General features: G+C 51.1%; 1 protein-coding gene across 8 annotated transcripts in view; it reads right to left on the bottom strand.

Annotated features, from left to right (window-relative positions):
- The window catches only part of NPRL3 (NPR3 like, GATOR1 complex subunit), a 37,931-nt gene extending 23,399 nt beyond the window's left edge, over positions 1 to 14,532 (bottom strand). Inside the window, exons 1-5 of one of the 8 annotated variants that reach the window (XM_008538367.2) lie at positions 14,192 to 14,532; positions 11,464 to 11,533; positions 6,790 to 6,828; positions 3,221 to 3,350; positions 1,608 to 1,682 (exon numbers count right to left, since the gene is read on the bottom strand). In XM_008538367.2, coding sequence (XP_008536589.2) covers positions 1,608 to 1,682; positions 3,221 to 3,350; positions 6,790 to 6,828; positions 11,464 to 11,533; positions 14,192 to 14,309 — 432 coding nt within the window. In that variant the 5' untranslated portion in view covers positions 14,310 to 14,532. Of the gene's footprint in view, positions 1 to 1,607; positions 1,683 to 3,220; positions 3,351 to 6,789; positions 6,829 to 11,463; positions 11,534 to 13,605; positions 13,928 to 13,970; positions 14,118 to 14,191 lie in introns of those variants that run through there. The other 7 variants (XM_070568912.1, XM_070568914.1, XM_070568913.1 and 4 more) reach the window with 7 other exon arrangements.
- Positions 14,533 to 20,754: the final 6,222 nt, after the last annotated feature.

Here is a 20,754-nt window from a genome sequence, read left to right as displayed (position 1 = left end):
AAAGACTTGAAAGTAAGACCTGGAACCATAAAACTCCTAGAAGGAAATATAGGCAGTACACTCTGTGACATTGGTCTCAGAAGGATCTTTTCGAATACCACATCTACTCAGGCAAGGGAAACAAAAGAAAAAATAAACAAGTGGGATTTCATCGGACTAAAAGCTTCTGCAAGGCAAAGGAAACTAGGATCAAAACAAAAAGACAACCCAACAATGGGGATAAAATATTTGTAAATCATATATACGACAAGGGGTTAAGCTCCAAAATATATAAAGAACTCACACAACTCAACAACAAAAAAACAAACCACCTGATCAAAAAATGGGCAGATGACATGAACAGACATTTTTCCAAAGAAGATATACAGATGGCTAATAGGCACATGAAGAGATGTTCAACATCACAAATCATCAGGTACATGCAAATCAAAACTCAATGAGATATCACCTTACACCTGTCAGAACGGCTGTAATTAACAAGACAAAAAATAAATGTTGGAGAGGATGTGGAGAAAAGGGAACCCTCATACATTGTTGGTAGGAATGCAAACTGGTGCAGCCACTGTGGAAAACAGTATGGAGATTCCTCAAAAAACTAAAAATAGAAATACCATATGACCCAGCTAACCCACTACTGGGTATCTACCCAAAGAACTTGAAATCAACATTCAAACAGACTTATGCACCCCTGTGTTCACTGCAGCCTTATTCACAATAGCCAAGATGACTGGATAAAGATGTGGTATATATACACATGGAATACTACTCAGCCATAAAAAAAGACAAAATCGTCCCATTCACAATGACATGGATGGACCTTGAGGGTATGATGTTAAGCAAAATAAGCCAGACAGAGAAGGACAAACACTGCACGACTTCACTCACATGTGGAGGACAAACTAACACGTGGACAAAGAGAACACTTTAGTGGTCACCAGACAGGAAGTGGGTTGGGGTGTGGACATAAGGGGTAAAGGGGCACATTTATATGGTGACTGACAAATAATAATGTACAACTGGAATTTCACAATGTTATAAACTATTATGACCTCAATAAAATAAAATAAAAAATTTTAAAAAGGAATGGCATTCTGATACCCATTACAACATGGATGAATTTCAAGATCATTATGCTAAGTGAAAGAAGCCAGACACCAAAAAGTCCCATACTGTAGGATCCCATTTATATGAAACATGCAGAACAAATAAATCTGTAGAGACAGAAAGCAGATCAGTGGTTTCCCGGGGCCGGAGAGGGGAGAGAATGGGGAATAACTGGTCTCCTTTTGGGGCAATAAAAACCCTCTGGAACTGGACAGTGATGATCATGGTTACACAACATTGTTACTAGATGCCACCAAACTGTACCTTTAAAATGGTTAAAATGGAAAATTTTGTTATGTGTATTTTATTAAAAAAAAAAAAACAAGAGGGAAACAGTGCAGATGGACCCTCCCAACACCCAGGAGGGGCCGGTGCGTGCCCCCCAAGTCTGGGCTCTGAGCTAACAACACCATCAAGGGAAATGAGCTGCTGCCACTCCCTGAGCCTCCCTGGGGCCTCCCCCCGATCACCCACGCTCTCCAGCCATTTCTACAAACACTCACCCTCAGCGCAAACACCACATTAAAAAGAATCATGGTGGGAGTTTCCCTCTTGGGGGATGGATCTGTTTTGGAGACCTGCAAAAGAGGCAAAATTCCAATGAATGAGAGCCACCACTTCCCAGCAAAAGCTGTCTGGAGCTACTCTACTTTAGGCGCAGGACAAGTTCCAGAATATCGCAGGACCGGAGAAAAACAGAGCCCGAGGGTCTTTGGGAAGCGACCAGTGCCTCCGTCTGGGTGAGTGCTGGCTGCACGGACAGATGCAGCCCCAGCGGAGACAAGGCAGGAAGGTCAGTGCTCGGGCCCAAAGCAACAAGGCTGTCCTAGTTAACAGATGTCAGTGAGGTGCCCGGAGGAGACAAGAGGGAAAGGGGCTCAAGTGGATGGAATGTTCTCTGCCCAGACTCTCCCTCCCCTACGGCAGTCCCCAGTGTCCATTTGAGTCCTCCCGGGCTGTCTCTGCCAGGTATGACAAGTATCCAGGACGATGAAGACACAGGACAGTGCTCAGAGCCAGCAGAGACACGGCTGCAACTCTGGCATCCAGCAGCCCAGGTCACAAACACCAAGCCATCTACAAGGGTTGCCACCAGGGGGCAAAGGACTCCAGGGCCACAGCTTTCCCTGGGCCATCCCAACCTGTTGTCACCATCCAGTTTTGCAGGGTGTGACTGCCAGCAGGCTGCCAAATCTCCCCTCTGTCACCCTTAGGCCATCAGTGGGGACGGAGCCCCGCCTGCAGGGGCCTCACTGAGGAGGGAGGGTGCTGTCCATGGGGCCAGGGGCACCCACCCATGGCCTCATGTCCCCGTACCTTCAACCACCTCGGAAGCTCCTTCCATGGGCTTAGTCATGGAGAGACTTGAGGATCACACCACAGACCCCCAGGCAATTTCTAGATCATGTCAGTGGGGCTAAAGCTTATACTGTCACATCAAAACCCTGCAGAATCTTAGTGATGCTGTTGCTGATTCTGCCTGTGTGCAAAGAACTGACTGGCAGGTTCTGGTGTGCAAATACCCTTGGGAAACAGTACATTTGATCTTGTTAAAACTCCTCAGTACTGTAGCATTTCATTCATCAGAGAATGTATATAGAGGGTTTAGCACAACAGTAAGAGCTAAATTAATAATACTATTGGCTATGATATCATTTAATACGAAGAAATGCTTACACCACTTTATATAAAGTTCAAAGGTCTCACAAATGCTGTTGAACTCATTTTCTTGGCCTCCCTAGAAACAGACATCCTACAGAAAAAGGGAAGGCCAGAGTCAGTAGACCTAGAATAAGGGCAGGGACCAAACACCTGCAGCAAGGATGCCTGTCTGTGTCTCCACCAGACCCTCAGGGCCTATGAGGATGTACGGCTGATAGCAAGCACCTGCTCAGGTCTGCTGCATGACGGCTGCCGCCCCCAGAGCCAGCATCAGCCACAGTTCCCTGAGGGCCCCAAGCCAGGATGGGCCAGGCCTGCCCAGAGAGGACCCCGCCTGCCGAGGGAGGGCCATACCTGCCCAGGGAGGACCCTGTTTTCCCAGAGAGGACCCCACCTGCCCAGGGAGAACCCCGTCCGCCCAGCAAGCAGCCCACCTGCCCAGGGAGGGCCATACCTGCCCCAGAGCATGCTGTAGCAGTGTCGGGTGCCCAACAAACCGCACATTATCGATCTTCAGTTCAAATTTTTGGCCACACATTTCAGACTTGGTTGCCAAAATTGTTGCCAGAATGACATCCGAAAACCTTAAAATTAAGAAAAGGCAGAGTGGAAAGAAGTTAATGGAGTGTCACGGCACCATGCCTGCTGCCCTCAGGGGAAGGGTCTCAGGAAGCGGCAGCTTCGTGCATGGAAGCTCCAAACCCCTGCTGACCCGGAAGCTTCTATCAGTCTCCCTTCTGAAGCAATCCCCAGGACCAGGGACGTAAAATCACCAGAATTACAAGGGAAGGCATGAGAAGCACAGACTGAAGGCACATGCTGTCATTTCTTGGCATGCTCTATGAAATTCAAGAGAGAAACAAGCTGCAGTTTGCTTTTAAAGGAAGGAACAACAGCTGGAACTGGCACTGCCCTGAGGAGCTGCTCGTTAAGGCTCCCCGTCTGGCCCAGGGTTGTGGGCTACACCCTCAGCCCCCAGGAGCCCCCGCCCCTCAGTGCTGTGGAAGGGGCAAAGGGGCGGCACTGACTGCAGCAAGCTCGTGACCCTCCTCACCGCACAGCTGCCGGCCCTGCCCTCATCCCAAACACTTAAACCTTCCAGTTTTCAGTAGGAAGAAACTTTTAAGATGTGCAAGATGTGCAGGCCCACTGATGTGACACAAACAGAGGGACGCACAGGACCAGGCACTGTGGAGAAGCAGGAGTGGCTGTGGCGTAGGTGCCAGCAGGTTTGGACACGACGTCTGCAAGCTGCTGGGCCCATCCCTGCCTAAGGTGTATCTGTGCACTTATGTGTCCTCACTGGCCACCCTGTGCCTGGGGTGACCCAGATGAGGGAGAGACACCACAGGGAGGAGACAGCTGGGGGTGCAGGGCAGACTCATCTCAGAGCCCAGGCTCGGGGAGGGGGAGATGGGAGGCGGCTCTAGAAACACTGATGCACCACGACTGATCTGGAGCCAGGAGAGAGACAAGCCCTGAGTCCTGTGCTCGTTCCTCCACCTGGAAAAGCATTTCTAACATCCAGGTCGAGAGGGCACACTGTGTTGGGCCATGCTCTGCCCCTGGGCAGGGAGACCCCTGTAGTCCCAAGGAGGCCATCGAGGACACACACTCCGGTGGGCGTCCTGGGCCTTGCCTGAGGAGCGACAGGGAATCTGGCAGCGTACGAGACGCTTCTCTCCTGGAGAACCTCCCAGTTGGGGGAGGGGAGACTAACACCGTAACTCCATTTTCTGACGAAAAGCGAAGGTCTGCTCTGGCTCCGTTCGGAAACAGCAGTGACTCTGGGATACAGGACCTGGGAAGGCCATCTGCTCTGGCTCCTTACACGTGGCAGCGCTCACAGCCTAATGTAAGAGGAGTGACTGGGAGCTGGCCTGCGGCCAGAGCCTTGCTGGTCGGCCAGCACACAGACAAAATGCAGGAGCAGCAGCTGTGGCCCTTCCAAGCCTCTCCCCGGCGGCGAGCAGGCAGGGAGCCCAGCGCTGCTGAGGCCAGGTGTGGTGGGGAGGTACAGGCTGGTTTCCAGCCTCCCTCCAAGACTGACGGGGTCCTCTAGGCGTCCCTGTGGTCCCCAAACAAACCAGATGAAGAGGGTTGGGGCAGAAGGGGCTGCCTCGCCTCTTGCACAGTCAGGACTGAAGTCAGACCTTCCAACACCAACACTGTCGGACACATTCTGGGAAACGCGGGACCCACAGCCCAAGCCCCTGCTGTCCACTGTGGGTCTCTCCTCCCCTGGAATACTGCTCTCTGCAGTGATTAAACCAGAGACGGAAGCTTCCAGTGTCTTAGACCAGAGGCTTTCTATGCTTTCTTCAAAAACTCTGAATGGCTCCCTCTGCCCTGTAACTCCTGCATGAGGGACACGGTGATGGTGAGGGAGGGCCCAGGTGATAAAACCCTAACAAGTACTTCTGCCCTAGCAACTGAGCCACTGCCAACATTTCACGTCTTATCTGAACAAACAGTGCCCCTTCAGTCTGCCACCCAGTGACTCAGGGACACAGAGATAACGGACAGAAAAGCAACCTCCCACCACTCCAGAGAGTTCACTTCTTCCTGTGATATCCAAAAATCTCCACTGAAAACCTCTGCTCTGTCATGAAGAACTGCAGCCGGGCCTCAGCCCTGGCCCTCAGCCACGGTCCAGGAACCTAAGTTTGGCTGGGGGACGGGTCCTGAGATTCAGAGGCAAGCAGTGGTGGCCCGGTTCACAGCTATAAACATCCAAGTCCAAAGGCACCCTTCCTGGGGCCAAATAAAAAGCATTTTCCCCCTCTGAGACCAGAGGCCAGGGTCTGCGGAGGGAGCCAGCTGGAAGCCACGTGCTGCTGAGTAAAGAACCACACTACTCTAAGTGGCCATTCAGGGCGGCCCCTCCAGGGCAGCCAGCAGGGTGGGACTGTGCCACTCTGCCTGCCTGAGTCTGGCCCACACAGAAACCCACTGACCACAGCTTAGTATTACACACTGATGATGAAAAAAGCACTTGAGTGGCTTTACACTTCTCGACTGTGTCTGCTGACATGACGCACAAAGACAGAGCTGCATCATGAGACCTGGGGTTGGGGGATGTAACTGTTATAAATAGCGAATTGAGACAAGAACAAGTGATGATATTTGTTGCTTCAAAATTTACAAAAATCCCTTTCCCTTCTTTTGATGGTGAAAGGTCTGGTAAACACTTTGCAATACAATGAAATAGCTGTTAGAAAAACTTAACATTCCTGGAATAACTTAGAAATTTTAAAAAACACACATTTAGAAAGATGAACCAGCACAGCTGGAAAACGGGCCAAGACTGTCCATTTCTGCTGAGACATTAGGGAGCAGGGCTTGTTCTCTAGCTTGGCCACAAAAAGGGGGCAGAGGGACAGTACGGATGGGAGCTCAACTTTGCCCCCTCCTCTTTTGGGGGACTCACAGATGCTCTGTGCACGTCCAACTCCCAGAGGGATGCCCTGTCAGTGGAACAGGAGAGTCCCACCTTATCCATGTTCCCCAGAGAGAAGCGCCATATAAACTCCACGGGGACATTGTTGCCCCTAACGGGTACACACAATAGCATCTAAGCCCAAGCATCACACTTTAACACCTGGCCCTTGGGAGAGGCCCCCTCCGATAAATGAAGGCAAGGAGTGACCAATCAAAGGCCTCTCTGGGGGGCAACAGGCTAGGGAGACAAGAAACTTTGCTCTTGCTCACCTACCTCCCCCCACTGGTGCCTGCCTGGAGGAGGAGGAGGAGGAGGTTTGAGCGCAGGAGTCTCCCTGGTGCCAGCCAACCTTGCCCTGGCCTCTCAGGTAACATGAAATAGCTAATCAACTCCAGGTGGAGAAAGGGCAGGTGTCATGGGAAGCCGGGGCACTGCAGGGATCGGGCAGTGAGGGTCGAGCCAGAGCCTGTGCGCCTCGTTAGTCAATTTTCAACATTGTGGGAAGTCAGGAGTTAAGCACAATTACAAGAGAAGGCAGCAGGAATCAAGACAGAAAGACGGTGGAGAAGTCTCGGTCTTACCCTGCAACCAATTGCTCATCGGTTGGAGGACATGGCTCGCTGAAATGGGAACAGGACCATCAAGACCAAACAAAAACACAGTGATTTTAAAAAGCATGAAAAGTTACAAGGTCATCTTGTTAAACAGTATTCAAGTCTGGCACAAGTACCACCATCAACTTACCGGACAAGAAAGGGGACACAGAGATTCCCCAAGTTGAAGACTTACCACAGGGTTTTCTCACTAAAGCTCAAATGCTCACATGGAAACACAGGCTGGGCAAGAACGAGTCAGTTTTCAGAAGCAAGAGCGAGGCTGGCAGACCTGGGTCAGAGCCCAGCACCACACACATCACTGGACAGACGCCTGTGCACAAGGACTCAACCTTCCTGATGAAACCACCTCAACAAGATCGAGTGAGAGCCCCACAGGGAAAGCCTTATGAAAAGCGCAGAATGCCCCTGAGCACACTCGTGAGACGCTGTGACTGCCTGCAGAGCTGACCTCCTTGAGCCTCTGCCCAGACCAGGACTGCGGCCCCTCAGCAGGAGGCAGTTGTGGCAGGACCTGGACACACGTGTCTTGGAAAATGCCTGAGACCTCTGCACTACCGACTTGAGTGCTTCTAGAGAGTTTATTTAAAAGAGTTGGAGTTCCTTGCAGATTCTGTGTTCTAGGACATGCTGCCTTCCAGGTACCCCGGGCACAGAAGGGAGGCCTGCACCCTGGAGTAGAGACAGCAGCGAGGGATGAGAGCTGACAGGATGCCATGCCACACCCACCGGCTGCCCCTTGGGCCTGCTACTCCCAGAGGTCTTATCGAGAAACACACATTGCCAAAGACTCACGCAAGAAAAACACACATCATTGTGTGTTTTCTCAGCAGCCCCCAGACCCTGGCTCAACAGTTGGGATAGTACTAAAGGGGTAAGACGTTTCATGGACTTTTCCAAGGTTGCCCAGAAAGTCAGAATCCACAGAAGCTCGAGCACAACTCCTACAACTTTATCCCCAACAACCAGACAAGACCCAACGAAATCCCTTGACTTTCAAAAGGGAAGGAGCACATGGGGCTTCCGAACGCCGGCGGCATGCCATTTCCATCCTGTCGTGTGGTGGTGACATCTCAAACCCCACAGGCCTGTTTCATGGACTTGCGTCTGCCCCTCTGAGGGAGGCAGAGCCATCAGCAAGTACTCTCAGTGAGACACAGACGTTCCTGTGACATCCAGACCAGGGAGGCAGAGGTGGAGATGCCTTGCCTCCCTTAGGCATCTTCCAGAAGACAGGGAAACTGAGGCTCACAGTCTAAGGAACATGCCCAAGATCATGCATGACAGGACACCAAGTGAGGTTCAGACCCGGAGCCCTGAACCTGCAATGTCCCAGCTGCCCTGCAGGGATGCACCAGTGTGGCCTCAGTGGCTGGGCCAGGAACGGGGCAGAAGGTGCCCAAGCTTGGGGACAACACTGCTTGTCCATGTTCTTCTGTATCGACCTCAGCTCCAGGAAGAAGGGGCATCCTCCTAACACATCTCAACACACACGCTAGTAGAGGCGAAGCCACCAAGAGAGGCCCTGGCGGAGCCCCACGCACACCTGGCGTGGAGGGCCTGGGAGCCATGTGCCAGCGAGCACTGGGGCTCACCCTCGGGGGCCCCCGTCCGGCCCAGGGCGTGACTGTGCCCCAACGCTGGACCCACTGCTTCGAGAAAGGCACACGAGCCTCAGGAGGGCAGCACTGACACCTGACCCCACTGCCCCACAATGCCAAGGGGGAGTCAAAGGACAGAGATGGAAACCTGTTATAGGTCTGGGGAGGGCTTCTGGATAATGTCTAAAGTAAAATGACTTCAGAACAGTTTGAAATGAAGTCAAGTCTTCTCCAAGCCACAGCATCTCCTTCTCTGAGACAGTGGCCAGAACACTGCCTGAAACCTGGAGGGGGGCCAGAGACCGCCACCCACGTCAGAAGGGATCACCCCCCGACAGCCTTTCCGGCCGATGCCAGGCTCTCTCTCAGAGCTCTCCAGATGGCTTTCACCCCCGCCAGCGTGGGGGATGCAGGATGCAATCAAGCAGGAGGCCCCGTGCCCCTAACCCAACCGACAGGAATGCTACAACTTTCTAAACTTGAATCTCAAGCCTTACAGACAACAGACAATATCCATTCTCTTTTCTACCCACTCAATTCTAGAAAAGGGTTAAAAAAAGAAGTGAACACACCCAGAAGGACCTACAACGAGAATATATAACCGTACACTGGCGTCTTTGGGGAGAAGAAGAAGAAGAAGAAAAAACTGGCAACAGATGTTAGCTCAGGTGCCAATCTTAGAAAAAAAATAATAAAGTTACTTAAAAAAAATTGAGGGGCTGGCCCGGTGGCACAGTGGTTAAGTTCACACCTTCTGCTTTGGTGGCTCGAGGTTTGCCAGTTTGGATTCCGGGTGTGGACCTACACACCACTTGTCAAGCCAGGCTGTGGCAGGCGTCCCACATATAAAGTAGAGGAAGATGGGCACAGATGTTAGCTCAGGGCCAGTCTTCCTCAGCAAAAAGAGGAGGATTGGCGGCAGATGTTAGCTCAGGCCTAAACCCCCCCACCACCAAAAAGAACCAAACAAACAACAAAAAAAAAAGTGACAGTTAATTCTTATACCTTGAAACACATCATCTTGATGATTCACCTTATAAAAGCAGCCCACTCTCTAAGCCAGTGCTACCCAACAGAACTTCACACAGTGACGAAAATATTCTAAATCTGTGTCACTCAATACAGTAGCCACTAGTCACACGTGGCCACTGAGCATCTGAAACGTGGCTAGTGCAAGTGAGGAACTGAAGTTTTAATTTTATTTAGTTTCAGTTCATCGCAACTAAAACGGCACAGTGGCCAGTGACTCTAACACTAGGCAGCACAGCTGCGCCCCAGCCTCTCTACGGCAGGCCATCACCACACTCAGAAGTTACCCATGTTGCTTTCAATCTGGCAAACTGACAAGCAGGACATTCCGTTAGTTCCAGAAGAAAAGCACCTTTGAGAACAACACTCACGGAAAATACAGAGAATGGGTCTCACGCACCTTCACCGCACTGCTGCAGGAAGATGTCTGAGCCACGACAGGGCTCCCCCAGGGGCCAGGGGCAGAGCGGCGCTCTGCAGGCCTAGGTGACAAAATAAAGCTGGGCCCCTAAGGGTATTTTCCTGCATCTCTGAAAACGTGAGGGGTGGGGAGTGGGACCATCAGATGCTATAATGTGCTAAAATTACCAAATGAAGTAATTCTTCAGTTTAATGAAATAGAGTCTAAAGAGAACCAGCTCTTCCTAGGGAACAAGCATGTCTATGATCCCAATAGACTCACAACATCTTACTCTCTCCTCATGGTTTCCCTCTTCATTACACTAAATATTGAATTAATTTCCTAGAAAACATCCTCGAAGTCTTTTATTATAATCCTCTCAAAATTAGCTGCGGGAATTAGGTGCCGCCAGCACTCCTAGGAAATCCCTCTGTGAAGATCATTCCAAGAGCTCTTTCTGGATCTTCAGCAGCCTGAGCCTCATGTCCGTGGAGCTTGGAGGTAGAATGGCAGGCAGGTGGCCAGCCAGCACAGCTCTAAACCAATCAGGGGCACAGGTGGAGAACAAAATGCACCCACCCAGCAGCGTGCAGGGGCAAAAAGCTTTCTATGTGCCTACAACAAACAGGAGTTTGTTCCAAGTTGCCCACTTTCAAGGACAAGACAATCACAGGCCTCTACATCAAGCAGAACGACCCATGGCATGTCCGACGGCCCCCCACAACCTGGCCCCTCCTCCAGAGCTTGCTCCTCATGGAGACAGTCACTGGGCATGCCAGGGGCCCCGACACCCTCACATAAAAAAGATAAAAACCATACTCTTGGGGCCACGCAAGACTATGGCTGGTGTAGTGCCGTCAGAGAAGCGAGGGCAACTGTCCTAACGCCCTGCATGGCAAAGACCCAGTGCGGGGACCTCAGCTACCTTCCCAAGGGACAGGGGATGCTGAGTCCTTCACCTCATGCAGGCCCCAGCAGTGTTTAGAGGACCCCAGGAAAGGCAATTTACAATCTTTCCTCTGGCCTGTGCTACCATTTACTTAGCTTTAAAATGAATGTAAGAAGGCGGAAGTGGTGATTTCTGATGTCTGCCACCCTGAGAGCAGTTCCCAAAGTGAGAAAGGGGAGCGTACAGAGGAAGGAACAGGACCTGCCCGTCATCCATGCCCTGAAAGAGCAAGGGTCCAATCAGCCCTGGCTGGCTGTCAGCCAGATCGCCACCCCGACAGGCTGTGCTGCACCCGAGCACCGCTATCTGGCCTCTGGGACGCGCTCGGGGAATACGGTATGAGGACAGCACCAGAGTCTGCTTCCCTCCACGCCCCTCTCACAGGACACAAACGTCCTACAGGGACGTGGCCCCATCTGTTCTTCGACCTGCTGTACCAGCCACACAGCCCGCAGCTGGAACATGTGACCCAACTACACAGCAGGCCAGACACTGGCAGCACAATCCCGAGTTTGTGTGACCTGAACCCCCTACCAAATGGTAAAAACGGACACCGGGTTTCTCAGGGAGAAAAGCTCTGAGGAGAAAACGACAACAGGAGGAGGGGCTCCGCCCCGGCCGGGCAGAACCAGCCCATCGTGGAGTGACTGCAGAGCCCTTACCTGGAGTCACCATCCTGGTCATCGGCATGGTCTCCGGTGTTGTTGACAGCATATCTGCTACGAGGCTTATCTGAGGGAGGGCAAAAAAGGGAGAAGGGCTAAGAAAACAGGGTCCACTCGCATACAGGAGGATTGCGGAGTCACAGAAAGTGGTGGTTTCTAAAAGGTGGCACACACACACACAATGGGATATTATTCAGCCATAAAAAGGAATGAAGTTCTGATAAATGCTACGACATGGATGAACTTGAAAACATGATGCCAAGTAAAAGAAATGAGATACAAAAGGACAAATATTACACTTATATGAAAGATCCACAATAGGCAAATTCATAGAGACAGTAAGTAGACTAGAAGGTTACCAGAGACGGAACACAGGGAAAAAGGGGAGTTATTGCTTAATAGTTACGAGTTTCCGTTTGGGGTGATGAAAAATTTTAGAAATAGACAGTGGTGATGGTTGCACAATATGGTGAATTAATTATGGTGAATGTAATTAATGCCACTGAATTGTATGCTTAAAAACAGTTAAAATAGCAAATTTTATGTTTTTTACCATAATAAGAAATTTTCCAAAAGAAACTATGCTTTCCAAGAAGTGATAACATGGGAAACGCTTTTGTACTATGTAAAGTTTTTAAAAAAGGATTACAGATACATACATACACACAGACACACACACACCCTCTCAGTGTATCTTGGCAACTAGGTTGGAAAAAGCACAGGCAAAGGAAAGAATTTTTAAATATCCACACACCAACATCCTTCATATACACAAACAATACCTTACAAGAGTCATAAAGTTTAAAGACCTAAGGATGAACTTAAGAAGTTCTTCATGGGCAAGAAGCCCAGGAAGAAAATGAAATGCTACCAAGGGAGACAAGAACGAACAGGAGACACACTATGTCCTTGAACGGGGAGATTCAACCTGAAGATACCCCTTCTTCCCAGTTACTCAACACGTGGAACATGACCTCCAAAACACCACCCACGGTTTGCAGGGTCTAACACAGGCAGTACCAACGCTTACAGGGAAGAGGAAGCAAGAGCAGCCAGGATAACGCTGAAAAAGAAAGGTAATGACAAGTGACTATTCTACCTGATAGTGCAACGTGGTATAGAGTTAGAATAATTCATCACCCACACAGAAACAGATCAGTGGGAGAGATGAAAAAAGGTCAGAAATAAACTCAAACAAACATGGGACTCTAGCAGAACCAATCAGTGCAGGCAAGGTGACATTCTACAAAACAACATTGGGACGTTGGGACCAGGGTGCCTCAGGGAAGAGCAAATCATGCTGGCTCTTGAACCCACCGCTCTCCAGCTGTGGGGCCCCATGTCTGCACAGCCTCCCTCACCCACCGCGCCTGCTCCGCGGGGCTCCAGGAGGCAAACAGGAGGCGCGCTCAACCCTCAGCAAATGCCCAGAAAATACCAGCTCCTAGCAGAAGCAATGCACAAGATAAACACATTCAAAAAGAAGACAACAGACATTCGACAGGAACACATGAGGGACTCTTTACATAATCCTGGAGAGGAGAGGCCTCTCTATGGATAACCACTCAGAGACCACAAAAGGACAGACTGAAGACTTGACTATAAAAATCAAAACTCCAGGGGCCGGCCTGGGGCATAGTGGGTAGGTTCCCGCACTCTGCTTCTAGGGCAGGGTTGCTGGTTGGGATCCTGGGGGGGCACCTACACACGGCTCAGCAAGCCATGCTGGGGCAGCTCCCACGCAGAGGAACCAGGACATGCAACCATGTACTGCAGCTTTGGGGAGGGAAACAATAAAACAATAAAAAAGAGGAAGATTAGCAACAGCTGTTAGCTCAAGGCCACTCTTCCTAAAAAAAAAAAAAAACTATGTGGCAAAAGCCACACAGAGTCAACCTGGCTTGGCGTGTACAGCTTTATCACGGACAAAGGCCTATTTTCATCCTAAATATATAAAGAGCTCCTTCCATCTATAAGGAAAAACTCAAACCACCTAAGAGGAAATCAGGCAAAGCTCAGGAACAGGTGCACTAAAAAGGAAATGCAAATGGTCTGAAAACAGGAAAACGTGACCCCTCATCCTAAGACGATCAGATGCAACTTTTCACCTGTCTCGGCAACAAACACAGGACATCTGACCTATTAGAAACAGCTCTGCTCACTCGCTCCTACACCCAGCCATCCCCTTACGGCGACTTGGAGCCGTTTGGAAACCGACAATCTCACAGAGAGGACACTCAGGCCGGTGGGGTCAGGCAGGGCACGCCCCCCACGGTCCCGCCCCAGCCCCGCGCCCGCGCCCCGAGGGAGAGCGCGCGCGGGCGGACGGCGCGCCCAGAGCGGACAACGGCGCGTGCGCACGCGGCTCTGGACACGGCGCTCCGGATGCGGGGGGCGCCGGCCGGGGTCCCCGGGGGACCGGCTTTCTTTTCCGGTCTGAGCCGCCGGGTGCCACGTGGACGGACTTGGAGGGAACGCTACAGGGCCGAACTGGGCTCGGAGACCTGGGTGGGAGGGGCCGCAGCACGTCGCCGCCCAGGGACAGCGCCCGGGCGCCCGGAGGACCCGCCCCCGCGGACGCGCGCCCGAGGTCCGCACGGGGACGGCGGCCGGGGATCCCACAGACGCTCGTCTGCGCACGCGCGCGCGCACGGCCGTCCCTTCCGGACACCGGGGCCGGAACAGCAGCACCGGGCGGGGCACGGGCTCGGCCGCGCCCACTTACTTGTCTGGGCCGCGGGGTGCTCCCGGCCGCGCTGGAAGGGGTACCTGAACAGCAGCTTGTTGCCCCTGCTGCCCGAGCTCACGAGGATCACGCTGAGCGGGCTGGTGTCGTCCCCCATCGCGCCGCGGCCGGGGCTGAGGCGGGACTGAGGGGCCTGACGAGCACACGCCCCAGGCCGCCAGTGCCCGGCGCCGGGAGCCAAGCCCGCGGGGCCAGCGCGACAGTCGCCAAACCCACGCGCCTCCGGGCTCGCGAGACTTCCGAGACAGGGCCAGGCGAAAGCCCGGAGGACGCGGGCGCGCGGGGAGGGGGCGTCTGCGCAGGCGCGGGCGGCCCTGTGCGCAGGCGCAGGGTCTTCCCCGGGAAGCTGCGCGCACGCGCGTGTGGCCACCCCCTCCTCGCGTGGAGAGGAGGGAATCTCGCATCCGCGTGAATGGGCACCTGGGGCTGTCTGCAAGTGCTGCTCTCCTCATTGTGAAAGTAACGCTTGCTTTGGGCAGAAGGCTCCAACTTAGCAATATAAAGCACTAAAATGAAAAGTTAAAATTCACTTTAGTGGATCCTAGACCTAAACGTAAGAACTAAGGTTATAAAACTCCTACAGGAAAACGTGGGGGTAAATCTTCGCCGCCTTGGACTAGGCAATGGTTTCCTAGCTAAGACACCAAATGGACAAGCCACTAAAGAAAATACTAACGAGACTTCATCAGGTTAAAAATTTGTGCTTCAACGGACACCACCAGGAAAATAAAAAGAGCACCTGCAGAATGGGGGCAAATATTTGCAAATCATGTATCTGATGGGGAAATTGTATCCAGAATATGTTTTTTAAAAACTCTTACAACTCAACAACAAAAAGACAAGTAACCAATTGAAAAATGAGCAAGGGATGTGAATAGGTATTTCTTCAAAGAATAGGACAAATGGCTAATAAGCACATGAAAAGATGCTCAACACAATTATTCATTAGGGAAATGCAAATCAAAACCAAAAAGAGATACCACATCCCACCCACCAGTATGGCTAGAATCAAAAAGACAAAATAACGAGTGTGGGCGAGGAAGTGGAGAAATTAGAATCTGTACACACTGCTGGTGGGAATATAAAACGGTGCAGCTACTATGGAAAACAGGCTGGCAGTTCTTGAAAAGATTAAACATAGAGTTCCCATATGACCCAGCTATTCCATTCCTTAGTATATACCCAAGAGAAGTGGAGATATAAGTCCACACAAAAACTTGTGTGTTCATAGCAGCAGTATTCATAATAGCCAAAAAGTCCAAGCAACCCAAATGTCCATCAAGTGAGGAATGGGTGAATAAAACATGGTATAATCCACACAGTGGAATAGTATTGTCATAAAAAGGAATGAAATACTGATGCATGAATGAACCTTAAAAACGTACATATTGTGTGATTCTATTTATATAAATGTCCAGAATAGGCACATCCATAGAGACAGAAAGTGGGTTTGGTTGTCTAGGCTGGGGTAGTTTGGGGGTGTGACTGCTAACAGGTATGGGATTTCTTTTGGGGTGATGAAAATGTTCTAAAATTGATTGTGGTTGCAGAACTCTATCAATATACTAAAACCCACCGAATTGCACACTTTAAATGGGTGAATTTTACAGTAAGGGAATTATATCCCAATACAGCTGTTTTTCAAAAGTCAAAAAATGCACCCCACCATCCCATCCCAGTCTTCCCCAGGAGGTGACCGTGGTTAACAGTCCGCTGTGGCTGTTTCCAGATCTTTCTCAGGTACGACAAATGGGTGAGAATGTGACCGCTTGGCTGAGAGATGAGCCTCTTCATTGCAGAAGTAAACCCTCACGCTGAGGCTGACACACGTGTGTGTTTTGCAGGACAGATTCTTGGGTCGGAGCCACCAGGGTGAACGGTACGTGCATGTGGAATGTCTCAGACGTCACGTTACAAACGCACTACCCTGCACAGGGCTGCATAGCATTGATTTATTTTTTTCCAAAGTTTCCAAACAGGCCAATGGTGTCTTAGTCTACATTGCGTTTCTTTGATTATCACTGAGGTAGAGGACTGTGTCACTTGATTATTTGCCAGTGTCTGAGAACTGCCTTCTTGTTTCCTTGAGGGTTGTCTGTCTTTCTTTGATTGTTTAGACGTGTTCTTTCTCTGCGAATAAGAGTGGCCCTTTGGTACAGATTCTGGAAGCATTTTCCCCAGCCTTTCTCATATGTTTTGACTTTATGTATAATCAAAAGGTTTCTGAGTTCTCCCATGGTTCCCAGGAATGGAAGTAAGGGCACAGGAGCCGGGGGTGAGGCTGAGAGAGCTGGGCAGATGGGGAAGGGGGAACCCAGTGTCTGGGGGGATGGCCAACTGTGGTAACGGGGGTCTCCCCACAGGAGCCCTAGGCATCTGCAGGTGCACAGACATGCGGCCCAGGACTCTGGTACAGGCCTCTTTCCTCCGATTTCCCTGGCCATGCTTCTGCCCCGTTGGACAGTCTCATGGCCCCAGAACCTGGAAGAGCAGGTCTGGTGTCCAGGGGCTCTGGGGTGGCCGACTCTGGGCTGGGGGGAGGCCCAGACATGGAGGAACCCACCTTTCCCCAGTTACCCCCTCAGGGTTACCCCCTTGTCCTGCTAGCAACCTTCACAAGAGCATTCATCGTCTATTTTTCTGGCTATGGGGTTAATATCTTCATTGTAACGAGCACTGGAATCCATGAGAGGTGACGGGCAGTCACCAGGATCCTGGCCTACAGAGGTCCTGAGTACATCCTTCCCCAGGCTGCCCTCGCAGGGCTTGGGTGCAGGGCTGTCCAGGGCTGGACTGGAGAGAGCAGAGGTCTGAATCCCACACCACCCTCACCGGCACACTTCAGTGTTCACTTCTGTCTGCCCCATGGGGCTGTTACGGACGTCAGAGCTCATTGTCGCTCCCTGGCCAGTCCAGCCTGGTGCCAGGAGCCAGAGGGCCCCGAGGGTAGGCTGGCCCTGCTGGGGCCTCAGCCTCCCCACCAGTAACAGGATTGGGAGTAGTTGCTCTCTAAGTGCTGTCCTAGCTGGCAGCCCTCACACCGTCTCCTGAATCATGAGGTGCCCAGGGCCAGCCTCTGCTCCCTGCTGGCTGCCTCCTCAAATTGCCCCCTGCTGACACTACCCCCACCTCCACCGCTAAGTCCGCATTTTAAATTTAAATAACTCTTTTTTTTTTAGAGAAAAACTCAGAAATCCAAACATTTCAGAAAGAATTGAAAAACATATATGTAATAGAGAAGACAGTACAACATTAAAGAAAATCTTGAAAATATATAAGTATAAACGTTTTAAATCATAACACCTAAAATACTGTTTTTATTTCTGAATATTACCTTTCAGCTCTTGTCTACATGGAGACACAGCTATCTGCAAAGATGATGATCATAATATACAAATCCTTTTATATTCTGCTTTTTACTTAGTATCATGACATTTTTCTGTATCATTACTCAGTCTTCATGATTATTATTTTTTTATTGAGTTCATAATAGTTTACATCAATGTGAGATTTTAGTTGTACATTATTTCCTGACTGTCACCACATAGGTGCTCCCCTTCACACCTTCTGCCCACCCCGCCTTCCCATGGTAACCACTGAACTGGTTTTGTCCATGTGTTTGTTTATATTCCACGTATGAGTGACATCTTCTGGTGTTTGTCTTTCTTAGACTAGCTTATTTCGCTTAGCATAATTCCCTCTGGGTCCTTCCATGTTGTTGCAAATGGGATGAATTTGTCTTTTTTTCTGGCTGAGTAGTTTAATAACTCTCTCTCGTAACCTACTTTTTTGAAGGTAACTGGATTCTTGGAAACTCTGAACGCTTCCTCCCAGCCTGGGTCCCCCTGGGCAGGGCCAGGAGACCGCCTGGACGTCCAGGCTTTATCAGTTCTGCCACCTGGTCTGGGCCTGATAGAGCCATCACAGTCTGTCAGAGGGCTGGGTGGGGCTCACAGCCCTGTCTTGGACCCGCCTCAACACCTCCACCTTCTTGGCGGCAGTGTTCCTCCCCAGGAAGAATCACTCACCCACAAGAGTATCTACAATGATCTTGAATTCACGCTGCCATGTCCTGAGGTCCTATGGCAACAGATTATCCCTATTCTAACCCCAACATGAGAGGTTAAAACAATGAAAATGGGGCTTACAGGGTTAATTCTCCTGCCCTGGGTCACCCAAGGGCTGTAGCCAGGGGAAGGTCTGTGGGCCCCGTCTGGGCGTTCCACTGAGTGACCAGGGCCCCCCTGAGCTCAGCCCCAGCTACACAAGCTCAGAACGAGCCTGGGGCTTGGAATTCAGCCCAGAAACCAGGTCTCAGCGTCCTGGAGCGCTGCACAGGCTCAGGCTTCTTGTGTCACAGGTGGGGAAAGTAAGGCCCAGAGACAGAAGGGACTTGCCTGAGCCCCAAAGAGCCACCAGCCTGGCCCACAGCAAACCTGTCTCCTCCCCCAAGCAGGGCCGGTTCCCTCCTCCACTGAGACTTTGCACATGCTTCATAGCTTCCTGGCTTAGTTTCCTTATCTTAAAACACGTAATGATAAAATAGCTTCTCCCACAGACAGCTGTGAGGGCCAAACACGCAATGTGAAGGGCGTCTGGTGCTGACCCGGCACTTAGAAAGCAGTCGATGATGTCAGCCAACACCAGGCAACAGACCTCACCACACCCCACACATGAAACAGTCCACAGTGCACGGTCGCCCAGCTCGAGACAGCAAGCAGTAAAGTTCTTAGAAAGGTAACACAGAAGATTATCTTCACCTTGGCATTCGGCACAAGGCTTGTTTCCCTTTTTTAGACAATCGAGGTAAAATTCGCATCACACAAAATTAGCCATTTTAAAGTGAACAATTCAGTGGCACTTTGTAAATTTATTCACAATGTGTGCAACCATCATCACTATCTAGTTCCAGAACATTTCCATCACCCTAAAAGGAAACCTAGTGCCCATACACAGTTGCCCCCCATTCCCCCTCCCCCAGCCCCTGGCATTCCCTCATCTACTTTCATCTCCGTGGATTTGTCTGTTCTGGACATTTCATGTAAGTGGAATCACACGATATGTGGCCTTTTGTGTCTGGCCTCTTTCACTTGATATAATGTTTTCAAGGTTCATCCGTGTTGTAGTGTGTCGCTGCTTCATTTTTATGGAGGGATAACATCTCATTGTATAGAAATACCATAATTTGTTTACCCATTCATCTGTGGATGGACATTTGGGTTATTTCTCCCTTTTGGCTACTGTGAATAGGAAGGTACAAGGATGTGGGGTTGGGGTGCTGCCCGGAGGGAAAGAGGAGGCCTGGGAGGAGGTGGGGACCGCCCCCTGTGGTGGCAGGCAGCTGCCTGGGAGTGGGATCCTGGAATCCACAGTCATGACTTCCTGTTAGGAGACAGAGCAGCCCTGCAGTGTCTTCCGGCCACAGGTCCCCAGACACGGCGGCTGGAGGGATTCTCCAGGACACATCCTTCTCTGAGTTGCTCTGTGCCTCCCGCTCAGGCAGCCCAATACTCTTACCTGGCAGGCCAGCTCTAGCCTCACCCAAGACCTCCAGACTCCCTCCCCCTGTCTGACCTTCCACCTGACCCTAAGCCTCCTCTCTCTCACTCACTCATTCTGTCTTCTCTGCCAGTCTGTCCATCTGTCTCTGTCTCTCTCCTTTCAAAACTTGTCTCCTTTCTAGGAGCTGAAGCCTCAGGCACAGCCTTACACACCCTCCCAGCAGGCTCATATGCCCGAATTGGCCCTGCAGTTTCCTTCTGAAGCAAGTGACAGCAGGAGGTGACCAGGGAGGGCCAGGCTCATCTCAGACTGGAATGAACCCATACAGGCAAAACCACACTCCAGGCAAACATGCTGGGGCCCTCTGGGGTCAGCAACGCACTGCCCAGGACCGTCAGCAAGCAATCATAAGGCCAAGGCAGGGTGGGCACACCCCTACGGCAGGGAATCCCTGTCACATGAGAAGAGGGGGCAGCAGCAAAAGGTAAATAAGGAAGAGACCAGGAAGGACAAGGACCAGGCAGTGCTGGGAGGGGCTTGCAGGAAGGCAGACTCGACCTCCAGGCCGCAGATACCAAACAGCCGGGGCGAGGTCCCTCCCCTGCTAAACGGGGCAGAGGGATCCTCAGATGCTGCTCCTGCCCTCAACCCCTGACAATCTCGTCATCTCATGTCTCAGGCACAGAAGAAATGAGCACCATCATGTGAGTAAAACGTCTGGCATACAGAAGGTGCTCAATACTTGCTTAAGTTTGTATGCCTGTTTTCCAATTCAGAGGGCTTGTCTAAGCCTCACAGTTTTCCCTAAGAATAATTCAGCAAAATGGCTATGATCAAAACTCTGCATACAGGAAGCATTTGCCTCTGATTCTATAAAAAGTCCAGCACGGGCCCGTCCCGGTGGCCAAGTGGTTAAGTTCAGCATCCTCTGCTTTGGATACCAAGTACAGACCTACACCACCCATTAGTGGTCATGCTGTGGCAGCAACCCACATACAAAACAGAGGAAGACTGGCACAGATGTTAGCTCAGGGAGAATC

The sequence above is a fragment of the Equus przewalskii genome, chromosome 12, assembly GCF_037783145.1.
Source record: "Equus przewalskii isolate Varuska chromosome 12, EquPr2, whole genome shotgun sequence".
Lineage (NCBI taxonomy): Eukaryota > Metazoa > Chordata > Mammalia > Perissodactyla > Equidae > Equus > Equus przewalskii.
This window is presented reverse-complemented; position numbering and strand designations above follow the sequence as displayed.